General features: G+C 39.8%; 1 protein-coding gene across 7 annotated transcripts in view; it reads right to left on the minus strand.

The window, feature by feature from the left end:
- Nucleotides 1-19,320, minus strand: part of LOC146377328 (CUB and sushi domain-containing protein 3-like) — a 233,650-nt gene that overhangs the window by 187,404 nt on the left and 26,926 nt on the right. For all 7 annotated transcript variants that reach the window (XR_014801636.1, XR_014801635.1, XM_084943659.1 and 4 more), the window contains exon 3: nt 7,625-7,737. Coding sequence is in view for 5 of the 7 variants with exons in the window: in XM_084943659.1 (XP_084799785.1) it covers nt 7,625-7,737 (113 nt within the window). In the remaining 2 variants the exon portion in view is untranslated. The remainder of the gene's footprint in view (nt 1-7,624; nt 7,738-19,320) is intronic.

Here is a 19,320-nt window from a genome sequence, read left to right on the forward strand (position 1 = left end):
GCAGGCAGGCAGGCGTCATTGGTCCGTCGTGTTCAAGGCTCCTGCAGCAGCCAATGGTGTGTGTGGACTGGCACACTCTGATCTGCATGAAGTTGGGCGGGCATAGGTCCCTGGCCAGCCAATCACCCGTGAGTCCTGGAACGCTTTGATTTCCATAGAGGAAGGCGGGGCCACCTGAGGCCACCCCTCCCCTTAAAATACCAACTATGTTGGGCAAAAGCAGACATTACAGAGTGTGAACAAAAACAAAGAACAAACACCACAAAACATGTTTACAACCGGGACAGACCATCAGCCAAAACATTTTCAGACCCCTTTTTGTGGTAAATACTTAAGTTGTATTCCTGCAGCAACAGAGCCCAGCGCATAAGGCGCTGGTTATGATTAAACATGCGAGCAAGGAACACGAGTGGGTTGTGGTCAGTGTACACAACAAGAGGTAACATGCTGGACCCCAGGTATACGTGAAAGTGCTGAAGAGCCAACAACAAAGCCAGGGTCCCCTTTTCAATGGTGGAGTAGTTTAGCTGATTTTTATTAAACTTGCAGGAAAAGTAACAAACGGGGTGGTCCAAACCCTGCAAGGCTTCTTGCAACAGCACTGCCCCAGCCCCGACAGCACTGGCATCAACCTCAAGTTTGAATGGTCGTGTCAAATCAGGTGCAGATAACACAGGAGTGTGGCAGAGGAGGGCTTTTGCACTCTCAAAAGCATCTTGACACTCACTTGACCATATAAACTCAACCTTTGGGCTGAGTAGGTCAGTCAATGGCTTGACTACAGAGGAGAAATTTTTACAAAAGTTTCTGTAGTAGCCCACCATCCCTAGAAACCTACGCAACTCACGCCTGGTGGTAGGTGTGGGGAACTCTTTAATCACTGCCACTTTGGCATCAATGGGCCGGACCTGTCCACGTCCCACCTCCCTGCCCAAGTACGTCACTGTAGCTTTGGCAAACTCACACTTAGCTAAGTTGAGAGTTAGAGTAGCTTGAGCCAAACGGTGAAATACCTGACGTAGAGTTTCCAAATGATCTTGCCATGTTTCTGTATAAATTACTAGATCATCTAGGTAGGCACTGCAGTTGGACAGGCCACGGAGGACTTTATTTACCAGCCTCTGGAAGGTGGCAGGAGCATTACACATAGGGCTGGGTATCGTCACTGATTTCTAGAATTGATTCGATTCCGATTCACAAGGTCCTGAATCGATTCAATCCACGATTCGATTCAATTCGATTTGATTCGGGGAAATTTTGCCTCAGACAGTCAGAAATATTATAATTCTGATCACTTATCAATACATATCTATATTTTTGTATCTATAAAAAGAAACCTGACACTTGCAAGACTTTATCAAAGGTGTAAGCATTACAGCAGATTCCTTTGTGTCAAAGTAACTGAGGATAAAACACAGAAAAACATGAAGGCATTTTTCCTGGTCTGGGTTTTTATAGTAGATGACCTTAAAAATATTGTGCAGTCAAAAATGAAGTGAAGCAGAGCAAAGTTACAGAGGTTTGATTAGAGACACCGCAAAGCATTTTGCAGTTTTGCATAATTTTAAAAAGTTTTAATTTGTTCAGTATTGAACAGCGGAAATGAGGCTTTCTTGTCGGAAGTAAGAAAAAACAACAACAACAAAAAACAGCTGCCGACACCGTAGACTGGTGGGTAATAAGTAGGGATGGGTTTTTATTAGAGAGAGAGAGAGAGCGTGCTCCACATGAAGTGTGATTTTATCGTGGTGGAAGCAAAACAGAAAAAGTAAGAGGAAATTCGTGACGATGTTTACGATAAGCGCAGTTTGGATCATCTTTTGCTGCTGGTTCGGTCAATATTGTTTGGAGAGAGATAAAACCTGCAGCTTCAGAATCTAGCGCAAAAAAGACGTAAACACAAAGCGCGTACCTGCCAACGCTTCAAAATCAGTGAGCTGTTGGCTTTCAGCCCCGACAGCGTGTCCCTGTACGTGCCGTCTGGTGAGAAAGGCGATGTCTCACTCATTCAGATGCGTTGGGTCCGCGTTTTGTGTTTACGTCTTTGTGCAGAATCCGTGTACCTGCTCTCATTTACTGTTTTAGCTGTTTGGTGGTTGTAGACATTTTGTGAGGTTTAACCTGAGATTCTGGCGTTTCGGGCAAAATAAATTTATATTAAAAAATCGATTCAGGATTTTAATGAATCGATATCACATCGATATCCAGACCAGAATCGATTTTACTTGATAAATCGATAATCAAAACCCACCCCTAGTTACACATGCCGAATGCCATGACTGTGTACTGTAGAAAATCGTCAGGGGTTGCAGGAGGGACAATCTACACAGTCTGTTCGCATCAACAAGTCCCCCAGGAATGAAGACTCCTCAGCCTTTTATGCTTCCCAGTAAATGCAGGCAGGCGCGTCATTGGTCCGTCGTGTTCAAGGCTCCTGCAGCAGCCAATGGTGTGTGTGGACTGGCACACTCTGATCTGCATGAAGTTGGGCGGGCATAGGTCCCTGGCCAGCCAATCACCCGTGAGTCCTGGAACGCTTTGATTTCCATAGAGGAAGGCGGGGCCACCTGAGGCCAGAGGCCGTAACAACAAGAATATATCAACTTGCGTCCTTTGATTCATGGGCTCCAAACCATACCCAAAAGCAGATTGTACCCTGTGAACCTCAGTTTGTGCCTGAACAGAGCCAGTTTTAATTTCAGCTACCAGATGTTGCTGGGACATTGGGCAGACCGCACTCAGCCAAATAAAAATGTGATGAAATTATTTTTCAGGATGACATTACATTTTATAAGAAATGTAACTCTCCTCAATAACTTCTCATGGACTTGTATTGATTTCTTTTGCAAGGATATAATGTTTTTTCAAGCATTTTTAAGCTTTAGATAAAGTATTAAACTTCAAAAATGTAAAAAACTGTAGACGTTTATTCAGGGCTCAATGTTGCTAAAGGATCTGATGAATAGATTCACAGGTCTGATGCCCATTCTCTGTAAGGGCAAAAATAAAAACTAAACAAAAAAACACGACAGACTAATATACCATTGAAACTTGCTTAGGGTAAATTTCAGGCAATCTAATCCAGACTTCTCTTTAAGAGAACTACAGAGTGAAACAAAGGACTATTTCTCGAAAGTAAATGTTTTGAAAAAGTAACCCCAGGTCACTAATTAAAAAGTAATAGATGCATCCCCACTATAATTATACCCGCACTGACTCACTGCCCTTCGGTGTATGGAAAGTCATAACTAATGTGTCAGACAGACGTAGCCCTTGAATGAATTCACAGGACACATTGCAGATATTTGAAGCTGTTGCTTTAGATAAAGTCTTTTATCGTATGAAGGGGAAAAAGTACTAAAACCTGCTCGCTATGTAACCACACGGAAATTTTTAGGAAAAGAAAGTAGTACTTTGAATAAGAGCCCGCACGTAACATTGAATCTGGGTTTCAGATTTTATGAGGATTTAAAGAACCCCCTAAAGATATTAAGTGTGTGAGATGCAGTGTTAGCCTTGAGCTAACAAGTGGTGCTGTCTGGAGGGCCTTAAATAAACTGTTGATAGAACCGAACCTTGTGAAAACAGCTGCTCCCCAACACTAGGGGCTTGTGCTAAACATGAAAACCTGTGCAGACTTGACTTTTGGTGGAACAGTGAATGCAAATTTACCTTATAAACTGAGGTCTTTTAGCCTAACAAAGCATTGCCCAGTGTGCGAAATAAAGTCTGAATTATATGTAAAGTCTAAGGAAAAAGGGGAAATTATTTCTTCTTTACAATAATGTTAACAGAATATGTCAAATGTATTTCAAAACAAAGAAAAACGACATAAGACCAGAACATCCTCATAGCAAACACTCCTGTTCAGTTTTTGCTTAAAATTCACATAAAGACAATGAGAATGGCTTGCATTATCCTCATCACAGTGGTAACGAGTGAGTTATGTGAAATAGCAAATGGGGTAGTTGGGTGCGAGATTTCTCTTGGGCTGTGCTATTTTTTCCCCCTGTATATCTAATGACTGTGTAGCCCTTTGAAGAAGATGGAAGTTTGACGGAGTGGCAGTGTTTGTGAGCACACATGCAGCATACTTTCCCCACAGGAGCCGCCTGGGTAGATTGCCTGTGAGCAGGCTGCCGAGCTGAGCTGTTTTATGCAGGAGTGGAAAAGAGCACTGACTAAAGCCATGCTGGATCACAGAGCAAATAACACATCGACATGCACAGACATACAAAGATATATGTCCAACTCAGTGGAAACTCTGGATTGCTACACAAATGAAACACAAATGAAATGATTCGGGGGGACAACATGAAATTGCATTGTATGGGTCAGCTGTCCTTCAACGAGTCCTCAAACAACAGTGGTGGATGAAATGCCAGTGGGAAAGATTTAAGACAAGCACACAAATACTTTTTTTGTTTTGTTGAAAACACACTCCCTGCAAAGGGCAAGCAGATACCTTTGCTACCAGCACATGTACAATGCACTGCTGTATCTCTAAAGCACTAGTGGCCATTGTTTAGCAGTGTTGTAGAAAAAGCCCGTATCTCTACTCCCTTATAAATGCAGCATGATCCTTCCAGGCCGTGAGTAAGCATAAAGGTCACTCTGACAGAATTGTGGTAGTACAAGAAAGTAGACACGACAAATAAAACCACTGGTTGCTGGAGAATGTTTGATGGATTGTTGTGCATTATAGGAAACTATATAAAAGACTGACAGCATCTCCATCTGGTCGTGTCCTCCAAATGCATGTAGATTCAGTTCCACTTAATTGCAATAATGATTCTATCATAACACATTTTAAAACATAAGAATGAGCAGCACATACATATTCATGTGCGAGATGTGGATAACCACAGCAATATAACAAGGAGCAATGGTACTGTGACAGTTACTCAGATGTGAAAATGAATACATTATGGAGGAGTACACTGAACTTTTTTTTAAATTGTAAATGTAGCACTCATAAGAATCTCTAACTAGAAAAACTACTACTCGACCAAAACATTTTTTGGTCGAGTAGTAGTTTTGGAATAGTAGGTTCAAAGGCAGTGCACAGGCCACCACGTGTCACTCAAGTCTTCTTAGATTGCGTGTTGCCCAATGGACAAAAAGTAAATCAGTAAACATCCAAATGAGGCCCAAATGAGGCAGAGGAGACGGAAGAGTGCACCTCAAGGCTATGATGTTAAGTCACAGATGAGTGCATCAAAACAGCGCCACATGGCCGTAAACTAACAGCGATTAGGTTTAGGCATGTAAAGCAAGTGCTTAGTGTTAGGTTAAAGGCTTGAAATGAATTCTTGTTTCAAAGGTTTGACAACTAGATGAAGGATAGAATGACCGGACCAGGATTAGTTTTCATACTAACTGTTTGTCTCAAATCGTGCTCTCAGTTACACACTTTAAACCAGCAGATGATTAAAAAAAAACACTGATATTTTTGAGAAACAGCATTGCCACAATGAGCCATTAAAGAATGAGTGATAGGCCTAACAAACTCAATGTTACACTGCATGTTACAGTGAAACATAGAGTGTAAAATTTTCAAACGAAACATTTTCCTGATTAATGTACTAGCTACGAAATGAAATAAACCGCTTTGATATTATATTGCCTATTGTACATGTTTGCAAATATTCTCAACTGTAGTTTTAACTACAGAGCTGCTAAGAAAACAGGAATAAAGCTGTGCCTTATGTGTAACAATGTGTTAAATATCCCCATCAGCATGAAATTGTGTTGGAGAGTAAACACACAGAAACTGGAATACAACCAAACCACCCAGGGAAGAGCAAGAGAGACACAAAAAAAAAATGATGCAGGAAAGGAAATGCAGTCAAGCTCAGGAAAAAAGAGGCAGAAAGAGTAAAGATGGAGAAAGTCTCAGTGGCAGATGGACAGGGGAAATGCCCTTGACTGGCTAGGTATGGGGCAGGTGGGAAGATGAAGATAGAGGGTCTCAAGGACGGGGTCAGCCTGTTAGTGAACGATTCAAGCAGAAAGTAAGAAAAAAGGTGTAGAAGAGTGCAGAAAAGCTAAAGAAGCAAATATAACACAAGTTTAAAAAAAAAAAAGGTCAGGATGCTGTGTAAAATGTAATTTAAAACACAATGTGGTGATTTGCAAATCTCATGAACCCAATTTATTCAAAACTGGACATAAACATATTGTTTATATAACTATTTAAATAACTGTTTAAATTTAGACCTTTACAATTTCATGAAAAATATTAGCTCATTTTGAATTTTATGGCAGCAACCTGGGTCAAAAATTTGGCATGGGGACAACAAGGAGATGGAAAAGTAAGTGGTACTAAAAAGGAGACAGCTGGAGTAACTGGCAACAGTCCAGTTATGGGATAATAAAAGAGAGGCAGAGTTACTCATTAAAATGGACAGAGTTTAATCAATCTACAAAAAATAATAAACATTAAAAAAATAAATTCAGAATAATGTTTCTCTGTGTAAAATTGTGAAGACTTTAAAGATCACATCTAAAGTGCATAATATTACCAAATGATTCAAAGAATCTGGAGAAATCTCTGTGTGCAGGGGACAAGGCTGGAAATCAGTGTTGAAAACACATGATCTTCGGGTACTTGGGCACCATTGCACTAAAAACAGGCATGATTCTGTCATGGAAATCAGTGAATAGGCTCAGAAACACTTCCTGTGACATCTGTGACACTGACTGTGACATCCACGAATGCAGGTCACAGCTTTAACATGCAAAGAAAAAGCCAAATGTGAACATAATCAAGAAATGTTGCTGTCTTTCTGGACCAAAGCTCATTAAAAATGGACTATTTGAAATTCATTTTAGAAAACACAAACATCATGTCCTCCAGACTAAAGATGTAAACATGGCTGTGTCCCAACTTCTTTAAGAAATGGTGCTGCCATCAATTTCCAATTACAGAATTACATTTTACACAGCATCTCAACTTTTTTCGAATTGGTTGTAGAGATAGAAGGTCGTGGGGACTAGGCAAGCGAACAAGTTGATACCCAAGGAGGGAAGGAAAGGAAAACATTAAGACAAAACGTAAAGTAAGAATGGAAAAAGAACGAGACACAGAGATGGATGAGTGAACGCTTTCACCTGAAACAGCAGACGGGGAAAAGAGCAGGAATGAACAAGATGGTCACAGAAGGATTGCTCATATTTAGACAGCTCCCCGCTGCACTCAGCTCTGCTCCAACACAGATAACTCAGTGCATCCATTAGTTCAACTAATTCCCATCGCCATCTGCCAAGCAATTTCAGATCCACCTCTGGAGTCGCAGGAAAGGTTCTGGACTTTGGGGGAGGGATGTTGGATTTGGAAAATATTGGATTAATTTGCTTAATTGAAGAGCCTAATGTTTCCATAACTCAACAGTGGAAGCCCTAAAGGAAATCAGGTGCCGTAAGTGTGATCACAGGTCCCTTCTCGTAAGAATAAATGTTGTCTCCTTCTCCTGGCAGAAGGATTTTTCTTCTAAATGAAGACAGCTACTTCATCATACTTTCTAACACTGCATATTACACATTAATACACACATTTTTTGTCATACTATGTATGAAAGAATGACAGGAAGAGACAAAGAGCAGAAAATTATGCTGTCCTTACCTTCATAAGCTACCTTAAATCCATGAGCGCTTACTGCAAAGTCACTGGTAAGCCTCAGGGAAAAAATAGAGCCAGAACTGGTAACAGGTGGAGGGATGGTAAATCCTGTTAACCTGTAGAATAGGAAAAAGAGACCTCAGAACTGAATGCATGACTGAATTCATAACATTTCCACATCCTTTACACCAGCATGAAATAAGATGCCCCCTGAAAAAAGAAACCTCACTTTCAAACATGGAACATAAGAAATGAGTTTTTTTTTATGCACTTGAACTATGTGATGGCATCCACAAAAACCTGTCATATGTTATATAAATCTGTATATTTATTTATTTTTTGTAAATACAAACAGGATGCACTTTTTAGATTCCACAAGCTAAAATAGGACAAGTTCAAGAGAAACTCAGACCTCCAGTAATGGAGGTTCAGCATCCCCTGTGAATACTCCTGAATCCAATTATGCTTTTGTTTCTCCTTTGAAAAATTAACAATTCTAAACAGACAACTTAAAAACTCGTGAGGCTGAAATTGAACATATTAAATATATGCTTGTTTGTTTTTTTATTTAAATCAGCTAGGCTACCTGTGAAGGTAAATTACTGTAATTTACATTTTTCTGTTGAGAGATGTCTGCGAACAAAATCCAACGACTTCACACACAGTTAAACTTGTTACATATAACGACAATTTAAAAGTCCTCACAGCAGCAGTAACTTTGTGTGCCATAGCATTTTGGGTCTAATAAAACAGAACAGCTCTGAGAATTGTGATGCAATTTGTCCAGCAGTAATATACTCAGTACTATACAATCAAAACCCAAGCGGGAACCTTCCCTATTGTTGGTTGGCCTGTGAGGGCTGGCAGCTGCATTGTAACAGACTGCTTCATTACTGCATTTCAAATTAGGTGCAGACCCAAACAAATCCATTTACTTTCACGACGTCGTAAACAAGATGTGTTGCTGACCATTCCTCAGCGGCAGTTGCTAATGTTCTATCGACCTTCCACTGCTGTAAGCCAGGCAACGAAGCATGAACTAAAGTTGTGCATGAAACAAAATGTCTCCTTTTCTATTGCCCTCTTGTTTTCTCGCTTTTTCTTTTTTATTACACATTTTTGGAGCCATATGTGTGACCAAATCTCTGTTTGACAATAAGCCAGGTAAATAATGTCTGCAGCAGGCCAAATGTGCAAAAACAGAAACTTCCCAAGTGACAGTAATGAAGAAGGTGCTGTATTTACAACTTCAATAGAGTTTACAATTACAGCACTGTGAACTGTGTAGTAAATAATCACCCTTTTTTGCAGGCACAGCCCAGCATGCCAAGATATTGCTTAACATCAGCTGCTGCATGTCGTTACTGAATAACGGAAAGAAAACTTAAAGGGTAATCTTAGAAGCTTAATGTAAAAAAAGATCATTGTACATAATTTGCCTGGTGGGTCAATTAAAAGCAAATAAAAGGTTGCACAATCAGAACACCTTGTTGGGGTCTTTAAAAATAACTAGAAAAACACAAGAGACAGGTAACACACTGAAACATTATTTACCACTTTTCATTATCTTACTTATTAATGTTTTTGACCAATGAGATTTACTAAAATGTCTCAACTGGTTACAACCTAGATAATAAGAGGAATGTCACTCAAAGCCTACTCAGCGCCCACACTGTACAGAGTGGAGAGAAAGGAGGAAAGAAAACTATACCAGTCTCTGCACAGAAAGAAAAAAAGTGCACCAAAATTCTTACGGATGTGGAGTGGAAACAAATCTCGTGATATAGCTGGCATTAGAATGTCACGCATGGAGGCATCAGTTTGACATGACTTTGGCTCTGTGCTATCAAGCACAAAAGTCACATTGAAAAGACAAGTGTGTAAACCTGGCCTTTCCCTTTGGTCCCGCCACTGGCCGCTGCTGCATTTAGCAAACGAATCCTCAGCCTTTATTTTGCAAAACAATTCTTTCTTTGCCATTTCAACAGGAAGACGGGGGTTGGAGGGGTCTACAGTGCTATTTTGTGTAATAGTTACATGCTTTCAGTGAATTACAGTTTGATGTCAAGCTGAGCAGTCTTTAAAATTGCTCTCCTTACCCCATGTCTAGGGAGGAGGATGCATGGGGGAACTAATTATTGGCTGAGCAGAACAGACAAGAACAGAACAATCAGTGGCTTCAGAGTGCATGCTCACACAGATATTGATGGCACTCACCAGCTTGAGTGCAATGCAGTTACGCAATGACACTAAAAAGCCTTGACCTGAAATGGTTACTGGAGAAGTGCAGCAAATGAAGACTGAATTATTATATCTACAAATAACAAATTGATAAAGTATTTTTTTTCTTTCACCAATGCCTATAAAAACTGAGTGTAGAAAGAAGAGGAAAAGTGCTGCTATGGCAACATGATATACGTGATATAGAGAAATTAGGAGAGAGACAAAAAAAATGATGCAGTATACCAATATACACAGGGTAGAGAGAGGAATGCTTCTCCTAAAATCATCCAAAAATCTAGAGAAAAAAAGGCAAAAACATGTTCTTATGATCACAATTGAGGTGGATAATAAAACAGAAAACTGAAGTATTGCACTGTCATCATATCAGCACTAAACAGCAAAGGAGTGAGGATGCCATGGGTTTAGCCGACATTATGTGGAGACAGTGTTTCTAAATCTGCCATTGAAAGGGATTAAGAGGTGACAAGTCTAGGTATGCATCAAAATTCTATACCCCATTCTATACTCCCAAACCTCAAATTTCAAATGTGGACAGGTCTCACGTCTCAACTTTGCAGGTCAGCATAATGTTGGACCATAAAGTTGAAAATCTGAACAAGCATCCGCTTAAACTACAGGCATGGAAACATGCCTCCACATAAGAAACACTTATTCTGCTCGTCTGCAAAGACAAGGACATGTTATGAGTGCAACTGATTTTGAGATAATTAGACTGCATCACATTACTAATGCATTAGAATGATAATTAGAATGATACTAAAGGGTCCTGAGGAATGAAAGAATCTACAATTTCTGAACCTCACAGTGGAACTGCACATCTATGCACATCTATTCTGTAAAATCTTTCAACAGTCCATAGTCTAGACAAGGTCTGGATAATATGGAACAAAAATCTGTTTTAATGATAGTGCTGTTGGATACTGCAAATTTTGACACTGATCTGATACTAAATATAGTGGAACCCCAGCTTACGAAGACCCCATTTAACGAAAAATTCAAGTTACGAAGGCACTTAACGGCAATATTGTTGCCCGTGGTATGACAAAATGCCCATGTAACAAAATCTGTTTGCGAAATGCGTTTCGCTGTTCCACGTGAAAGACGTATTGTTGTTGCAGTGCGCTATTTCGTGTGCTTTTCGTTTGCAATTAGCCTATCGTTCATTCATTCATAATGGGGCCGGCATAAGGCATAAATATGAGCAAGTTTAAAAAAATGTTAAAAAAATATGCAATGATACGTACATTAATTAATGTAAATGTAAGTTTTAGTTTTAAAGTTTAGAATTAAATTCCATAATGTTATGTACATGTACACGTACGTATGTATGCATGCATACGTATGCGTTCTTCAGCCTCCACCAAGAACTTCGTCTTCAGCCAGCATCGCCTCACTCAAAAGGCGATGGAAAAAGGTGCTTCGACTTATGAAAATTTTGACTTACGAAAATTTTGACTTACGAAAGACCCTCTGGAACGAATTAATTTCGTAAGTCGGGGTTCCACTGTACAGGGCCAGTATTGCAGATACGAATATAGATACTGATACTTTTAACTTACAAAGGCAGCTTATGTAGGGAAGAGAAGTGTGTCATGACAACACTTGATTGATGAATTATCATCAATTTGCAAATTCTAAATACATTTTAATGAACACGAAATTATTGTGATTTACTTCTACTTTCCACAATAATTAAAACAACAAAAACAAATTTCTCAGATTTTCAAGTATGTTGAAAGTGGGTTTTTTTTTGAAGATTTAAATCCAATGTAAATGTGGCTGTCTCTATAGGACTTTCAATCAGCTTATTTTACAAAAATTGTCAGACATTTCTCAGAGTGCAAAAGTAAAAGTAATTAGTCAAAGAAAGTGAGATGTCAATCACCTTTTAAGGGAATAAAAGTGTAAAAACCTTTAAAAGCATGTTTCTCCTTATTCATACACAAGCCTGACAACCTAAAAGAGAACATGAAACACTAAACATATATAGGCTAATTTACATCACTGACATAGATGTAACACTGGAGGCTCTCCTCCACACAGTCCTCATTTATAAAGGGCTTTACAAACTGGAACAATATGGCTAACAGGTGGATTTTCCTGTTTGAGTGAAAGGGTGGAAGAATGAGGGTAGATCTGTAAGAACCAGAGATGTCCAGGTATCAGTAATGACTTGTCAATCACCAGTTATTTTCATCTTAAAGCATATTAAAGTTAATTTTACTCTATACATTTTTCAAGGGGAACAGAAAAGAAGACTTAAAACTAGTGTTTGAGCACAAATGCTCATGAAATTGCTAAATAAGTGAATAAGGGAGCACCTTCTCATAGAGTTCTTTTAACTGTGTTTTTTTTTTTTTTTCAAACAAGAGCCCCTATTGAAAAAAACTCTAGCTTTGAGGGATGCCAAATTACAGTCTATTTGCACCAGAATATCTACTCAAGACTTCAATTACTACAGGTGTCATTTCATTGGCTGAATCTGGCCAGCATGAAGAAACCGAACTGGTGGACTTGGGAAATTAGAGGAAATGTATTCTAATGCTTCTCGTGACACAGCATGTAGGCACAGATTGAGGCTGACTCATCAAAGTCTACTGGATCAGTCGAGGCCACACCCAAGTTGGCAGCTCTCTTGCCACCTGAAGGCAGCACAGAGATCGTTACAACAGTGATTTATATGGCACACTGCAGTGCTGTCTATTCACACCAGCACGTGGCTGTGATGTATGAGTGGCAACAAACCCCTGGAAGCAAGATAAATTAGCCCTCAGTCAGAGTACATTAATATGTTCTGACGATCAAGGGGGTTCCCACATGCCCCTCTCTGTCCTACGTTCCCAGATGGCTCCCCAGCCTGTCAGCAATGTATCTGAGTTGATTACTGAGGAAGGTTCCCCAGTGGGGTTCCTCTGAGAATGAAGTCCCCGTCCCTCCAGGCAAAAGCAGTATCCCTCTCCTGTCCTGTTCTGGATGAAGATCAAAGATGCTGAACTGTATGGGAATCACCAAAGGAATCACTACTAATGCTGCTGCCATCAATCCTTGCAGTCTCTAAAACTGTTAAGTCACTTGCTTACATTTATTTATTTATTTTTTGAAAACAAGTTAATGCTTTCTCCAAACTGTCCTCTCAGGAGTGAGATGTACATTTATTGTCCCAGAATCCAAATGGAGAACAAAAAAGTTTTCATATTGCTGAGGTGACAGCTTGCTCGAATTCTTGTTCACTGTGAGAATCACAGAGAGTGAAAATGAGCAGGAATGTGTTCTATGTCCTAATGTATATGATAAATACAGGTCAAAGATTAACCAATTATCCAAGGACGGTAACATTTTTAAGACTCTCTAAGTGGGCAAAGTAAATATCCTCTGTATCAGTGACAGGACAAAACGGTAGAACCCAAAAATGGTTCATATACATACGTATATGTGTATGGTGGGGATGTCTTTACCACTTGGGTGATGAATGGATTAACAAGGGGAAATAAGTTTCCTACCTATACAGTACCAGACAAGTATCAAACAAAATGCAAAAAAGTACATCTGCTATTTGCTGCAGCTTGTTGCTTTGGCAACAAGGGTATCAGTTAAATGGTTGGAATATTATTAACAAATCAACACCAAGGGGCCTGCTGTCTCAGAAATAAGGAATAAGACTTGGATATCAGACAGAAGAGTGCAAGCTACAGTATACTTCTATCTGAGATTGTACAAAGAAGGCATGTTTAATACCCGATTATGGATTAATCTCACCATGGGTGGTAGTCTAGAATCACTGAGGAAAGTAAAAGTCAAAGTGATGAAAAAATAGAATAAGAATAAAAGGCAAACTAATGCCTGGCAAAAGTTTGTAAAGTCGACTGTAACTGTTAATCTTAAAACACATTTTAACATGCAAAAGTACGTCTCACTGTATTTCACATCAGTGATATGCCTGAGTGGAAAGGAGGGTTATATAAGAAATACTGACAAATAAATTCCAAACTTTGAGTTAAAAAATGATCATAAGCTGTAGATAATGCAGCTTACAACTTTTAGCCTATCAGTAAAAATAAGTGTATTGATGCAGGATAGAAACGGATTACAGCACCTTTCATTAAAGCCGGTTTAAAAACTAAAACCATAATCATAGCAGCACAGTATTCAGTGAGCATACAGTGTGTTCCCATCTAAGAAACTTTTATGAATTGTTTAAACAGCTTTTTTTTTCACAAAAAAGTAAAAAAAATCTGCTCAGTGAACAGAAATTGCAGAACACTTCAGAATGCACACAAAACCATTTGTCCAACAAGAGTGTTACTTGGATATAGAGCAATAGCTTTCTGAAAAACTAATGGATGACAGCAATGCCAAGGTAAAAAGAATGACTTACCGCTTTGTATCGACACAGTGCCAGTGCAGTGTAAGTCAGTGCATTTTCTGCCTCAGTGCTTCTTGCAAATCAGGCAACAATTCAACAGGTTTGAGAAATGAAACACTAGGTATGTCTGTGAAGGTTCTCAGTCATCCAGGTCATCGTAGTCAAAGGAGCTTGCAAAGAAAAGCGTCTGGACTTCTTTAAGTTTACTTGAAGACGTTTCACCTCTCATCCGAGAAGCTTCTTCAGTTCTAAGGTCAAATGGTGGAGAGTCCCAGATATAAACCTAGTGGGAGTATCCCCCCACAGAGGGACAAAAGGACCCCCTGATGATCCTCTAATCACCTGAGCCAAGGTGTGAAACTGGGTGTGGGTCCCAATCAGCCAGAGTTTCGGGTGTGTTCATTGTGAAACCTGGCCCCACCTTATCATGCGAATTCCTGAGGTCAGATGGCCCAGGATGTGAGTGGGCGTTAAGGCGTCTGGGAAGGGATCTCAAAACTGGATTATAGATGGCAGAGAGTTGGTGTCGTAAACCCCCGCCTCTGTTCAAAGATGGTCGCTCACAGTGGACATAGATGGCTTCTTTCACTCCTCTTTCAAACCATCTGTCCTCTCTGTCCAAAATGTGAACATTGGCATCCTCGAAAGAGTGTCCTTTATCCTTAAGATGCAGATGGACTGCTGAGTCTTGTCCTGTGGAGGTGGCTCTTCTATGTTGTGCCATGCGCTTGTGAAGTGGCTGTTTGGTCTCTCCAATGTAGAGGTCTGGGCATTCCTCGCTGCACTGTACAGCATACACCACATTGTTAAGTCTGTGTTTTGGCGTTTTGTCTTTCGGGTGAACCAGTTTTTGTCTGAGCGTGTTGCTGGGTCTGAAATGCACCGGGATGTCATGCTTGGAGAAAACTCTGCTAAGTTTTTCTGATACACCGGCTACATAGGGGATGACAATGTTGTTGCGTCTGTCCTTCTTATCCTCCCTCGTTGGTGTCTGGTCTTCTTTTCTGTGCCTCTTTGCTGACTTTAAGAACGCCCATTTAGGATAGCCGCACGTTTTGAGTGCTTCCTTTACATGTGTGTGTTCCTTCTTTTTTACTTCAGGCTTAGAGGGAACATGTTCTGCCCGGTGGTGTAGGGTCCTAATTACTCCAAGTTTGTGTTCCAAAGGGTGATGGGAGTCAAAGAGGAGGTACTGGTCCGTGTGTGTGGGCTTCCGGTAAACTTCGATGTTGAGTTTGCCGTTCTCTTCAATGTGCACAGCGCAGTCCAGGAAAGGCAAACAGTTGTCCTTTGTGTCTTCCCTGGTGAACTTGATGTTTTTATCCACAGCGTTAATGTGCGCAGTGAAGGATTCCACTTCTTGTGTCTTGATTTTGACCCAGGTGTCGTCCACATATCTGTACCAGTGGCTGGGTACTCTTCCTTTGAAAGAGCCAAGAGCCTTCCTTTCCACTTCCTCCATGTAAAGGTTGGCTACAATAGGTGACACGGGGGAGCCCATGGCACAGCCATGTTTTTGTCTGTAAAAGCCTTCGTTGTATTTGAAATATGTAGTGGTGAGGCAGAGGTCTAACAGTGTGCAAATCTGATCGGGTGTGAAGTTGGTCCTGTCCTCCAAGGAGCTGTCTTCTTGTAGTCGTTTTCTGACAGTCTCCATGGCCTCCGTGGTGGGTATGCAAGTGAAGAGAGAGACTACATCAAAGGACACCATGGTTTCATCTGGATCCAGGGTAAGTTTCTGGACCTTGTCGGTGAAGTCGGTGGAGTTCTTTGCTAGGTAGTATTATGGTAGGTAGTATTATGCACTGGGATTGCAGTTGTAAAAAAAAAAAAAAAAAAAGTAAAACCATCTACAAATCATCTGTGAATTTCTTTCTGTAGTCCCTCTTATAGCTACTGACATCAGCTATTCCAACTTCAGGACCCACAGTTTTATGTTGCCATCCCAAGTCTTCCTTTTGGGGTGGGAATTCACATTACTGGTTCTAGATAAGCCACTTGTGCCAATTCTGCATTGGTGGGAAAGATATATATTGTGACAAAGGACCAGAGAGCTAACTGAGCAGCTGCAGCCCTGCTTACACCTGAAGCAAGGGCTGCCTACCTCAGCCCTAAAGGTAGGTGTCAAAAATTCCCACCATTTGATTAGTGTGGCACTATAGCACTTGCACCGTAAGGAGAGGGCATGTGAGACAGGATTTATGTACTTCTATTTGTCTAACTCAGTGTCTGTCTACCTCCATTTGGTTCTCCTTCAATTCTGCAGAAGCTCTTATACAATCACTCTCCCTCACTTGTTTCTGGTTGTCTGTTTCTGGTTGTTTATTTACTCTTAATTTTCTTCTACCCATCTTACTGGTTCACCATTTGTGTCGTTTTGTGTTTTTTGTTGTCTCTTTGGTTGTATCTGCCTCTCTCTCTTTGTTGCTACACTGCTCTTGACCTCTTTTAGTGAAAGAAGAAAGAACAAAAAGCGATGGAGTGGAGAATGCGCCTTAAGTGTTGTGGCTGATATTATCAAGTAAGCAAAGATTAAAGTGAACTGCCTGCCTTCAGTTTACTGTTGGAAACAGAGGGCTGGGTGATGGGGTTGGGGGCCTCAACAGAAAAACAAAAAAAGCAGTTGGTAATGTCAAATCATCCAGTCAATTAATTTCTACATTTTTCTGGCTTGAGGTGAAAAAAATGAATATGGCAAAAGTAACTAATTGGATTGAAAAGTGAAAATGAAACATGAGCAAACTGAAGGATGTTTAGAATGCTCATATATTCTTCCCTGTGTAACTGTCTACACATATTTAACTTGAAAGAGTATCATATTGTAATTTTCTACAGTCATCCACTTACCGTCCATTTTATTAGGTAAATCTGCTCAACTGCTCATTAATTCAAATATCTAATCAGCCAATCACAAGGCAGCAACTCTACGCATTTAGACATGCAGTCATGGTCAAGATGACCTGCTGAAATTCAAACTGAGCACAGTGAGGGAATAATGGTGATTTAAGAGAGCTTGAGTGTGGTATGGTTGTTGGTGGTTTCTTTACAGATAATCGTCTGAAAAAAAGAGAAAATATACAGTTAGCAGCAGCTCTCTGGGTGAAAGTGTCATGTTGATGCCAGAGGTCATAGAAGAATGCTTTGAACCTCTAAAAATTAAATTAAAAAAGAAAAATGCTATGAGCGTATGGATGTTTCCTATCAAGCAATTTAAATACTACTGAACTGTTTACCGGCTACAATAATGCTAACTGTGGAACCGGACTCACCAAATCCTTCTTTTTAGCCTCCTAGGACCTGGCTTCCACATATGTGGACACCACATTTTGGGTTGTCTAGACCAAAATACTAAATTTTGCTCTACAAGGGCCTGATATCCACTTACAAGGATATTATACTGCAACTGTTCTATCGAAATTTAAAGCAAATGTCCTCATATGTGGATCTAATTTTTCTCAGAAAATAAATCAGGTAAAAAAACAAAATAAAATCTTTATTTTTACATTCATTGGCTCCCAATCAGCCTAAATAGCAATGAGAAATTTAAAATCCATGCCATGAAAGAGGTCGGATCTTAGGAGGTTAAAGCTAAACAAGAGGACTTTTGGAGAGGTCCTAAGTAAAGGATTAAGTAACTGCAGGTGTACCCCCAATATGAATTTTGTTCTTTTTTGTTTGTTTGTTCTTACACTCCAAGTGGATTTTGACATGCCTTTTCCTATACAGCCTTCACCAAAAATGTCTGACTGAGGTGGTTGTCCTCTATTCTAAATAAGAACATTATAGGATTTATAAGAATGATCATGAACTGGTAGTGGTTATCTATTTGAACAAGGCTTGGTTACTTTGGCTAGATGGCCAAATGGAGGAAGAATCCTGGCACTTTCAAACTCCATTTCACAGTTATTAAAACTACCATGTTACTGGGATTACTCATAGACATAATGATTTTATACGCTTGCCCTGATGCCTCACCACAATCCCTCACAGGAGTCCACAGAGACTTCCTTGGAATTCATGGCTTATGTTTGCTCCGAGATGCAGTATAAATTCTGAACCCATATATACAGACAAACACACACCCACACACACGAGTGACACTATCAAATTCATTAAATTAATAACAGGTGGCATCAAAGTTCCAGACATATCAAAATGACAAAACAAACACAATGCACATCACCACAAAGTGCTGCAACAAAACCATTACACAGCCATTAATCCTGCTTTTATTTAATGAAAACCTCATTTTGGATACAAGAGCCATAATTAATCACCAGGTTTAAGAAAATTATTGAACATGCAAGCAAATGGCAAATGAAAAAGTTAATTAAAACAGAAATTACGTACAAAAAAGGGATTTCTTAAATGCCACACACATGCCACCACTCTTTCAAATAGCGTCAGTGAACAAAAATGAATAGATACCCCTGTAGTTCTCAAACTGTCATGACACAATATAATAAAACTAATAAACTATAAAACCACCCTCAGAGTGTGTATCAGTTATTTAGGGAAAAAAATGTTACATTCATGTCCATGAATACAAATCAATAGATTAAATTTCCAGTGTTTTGCAAACTGTCATAACAGTACGGTCAAAGGCCATGTGGGTTCACTGAATGATTTGATGAGTATGAAAATGATGTGAATCATGTGCTATAGCCTTTACGGTCACCAGTTGTCAACGCAATTTAACACATTCAAGCCTGACATGTTACAGCTCTCCACTAACATTGTGAGAACACCACAAGCGGGATTATCTGGAGGGTGTTTTATTTCTCTTGTGACTTGTAGAATCAATGGCAGGTCATACTGAAGCTGTTCTGGTGGCACATGGTGGGACAACGTGTTTGTAAAACACTTACTGTATCAAAAAGTGAAACAAAAACTACGCATAGAGAGGACCACTCAGTCAACTCAGTCAGCTGGCGGTTTACATCTATGTCTGTCCAGAATTATATGACATATGGACCAAAGATATAGAAGTATGGCAATTTATTAAAGCATATTAAGTGTTCATGTCATGTTCAGACTATATATATATAAATATAGATATAAAACCACTGTGAGTTCAGAAAAAATTGCACCT

Source organism: Perissodus microlepis, chromosome 11 (assembly GCF_051167445.1).
Source record: "Perissodus microlepis isolate ML-2025 ecotype Zambia chromosome 11, ASM5116744v1, whole genome shotgun sequence".
Lineage (NCBI taxonomy): Eukaryota > Metazoa > Chordata > Actinopteri > Cichliformes > Cichlidae > Perissodus > Perissodus microlepis.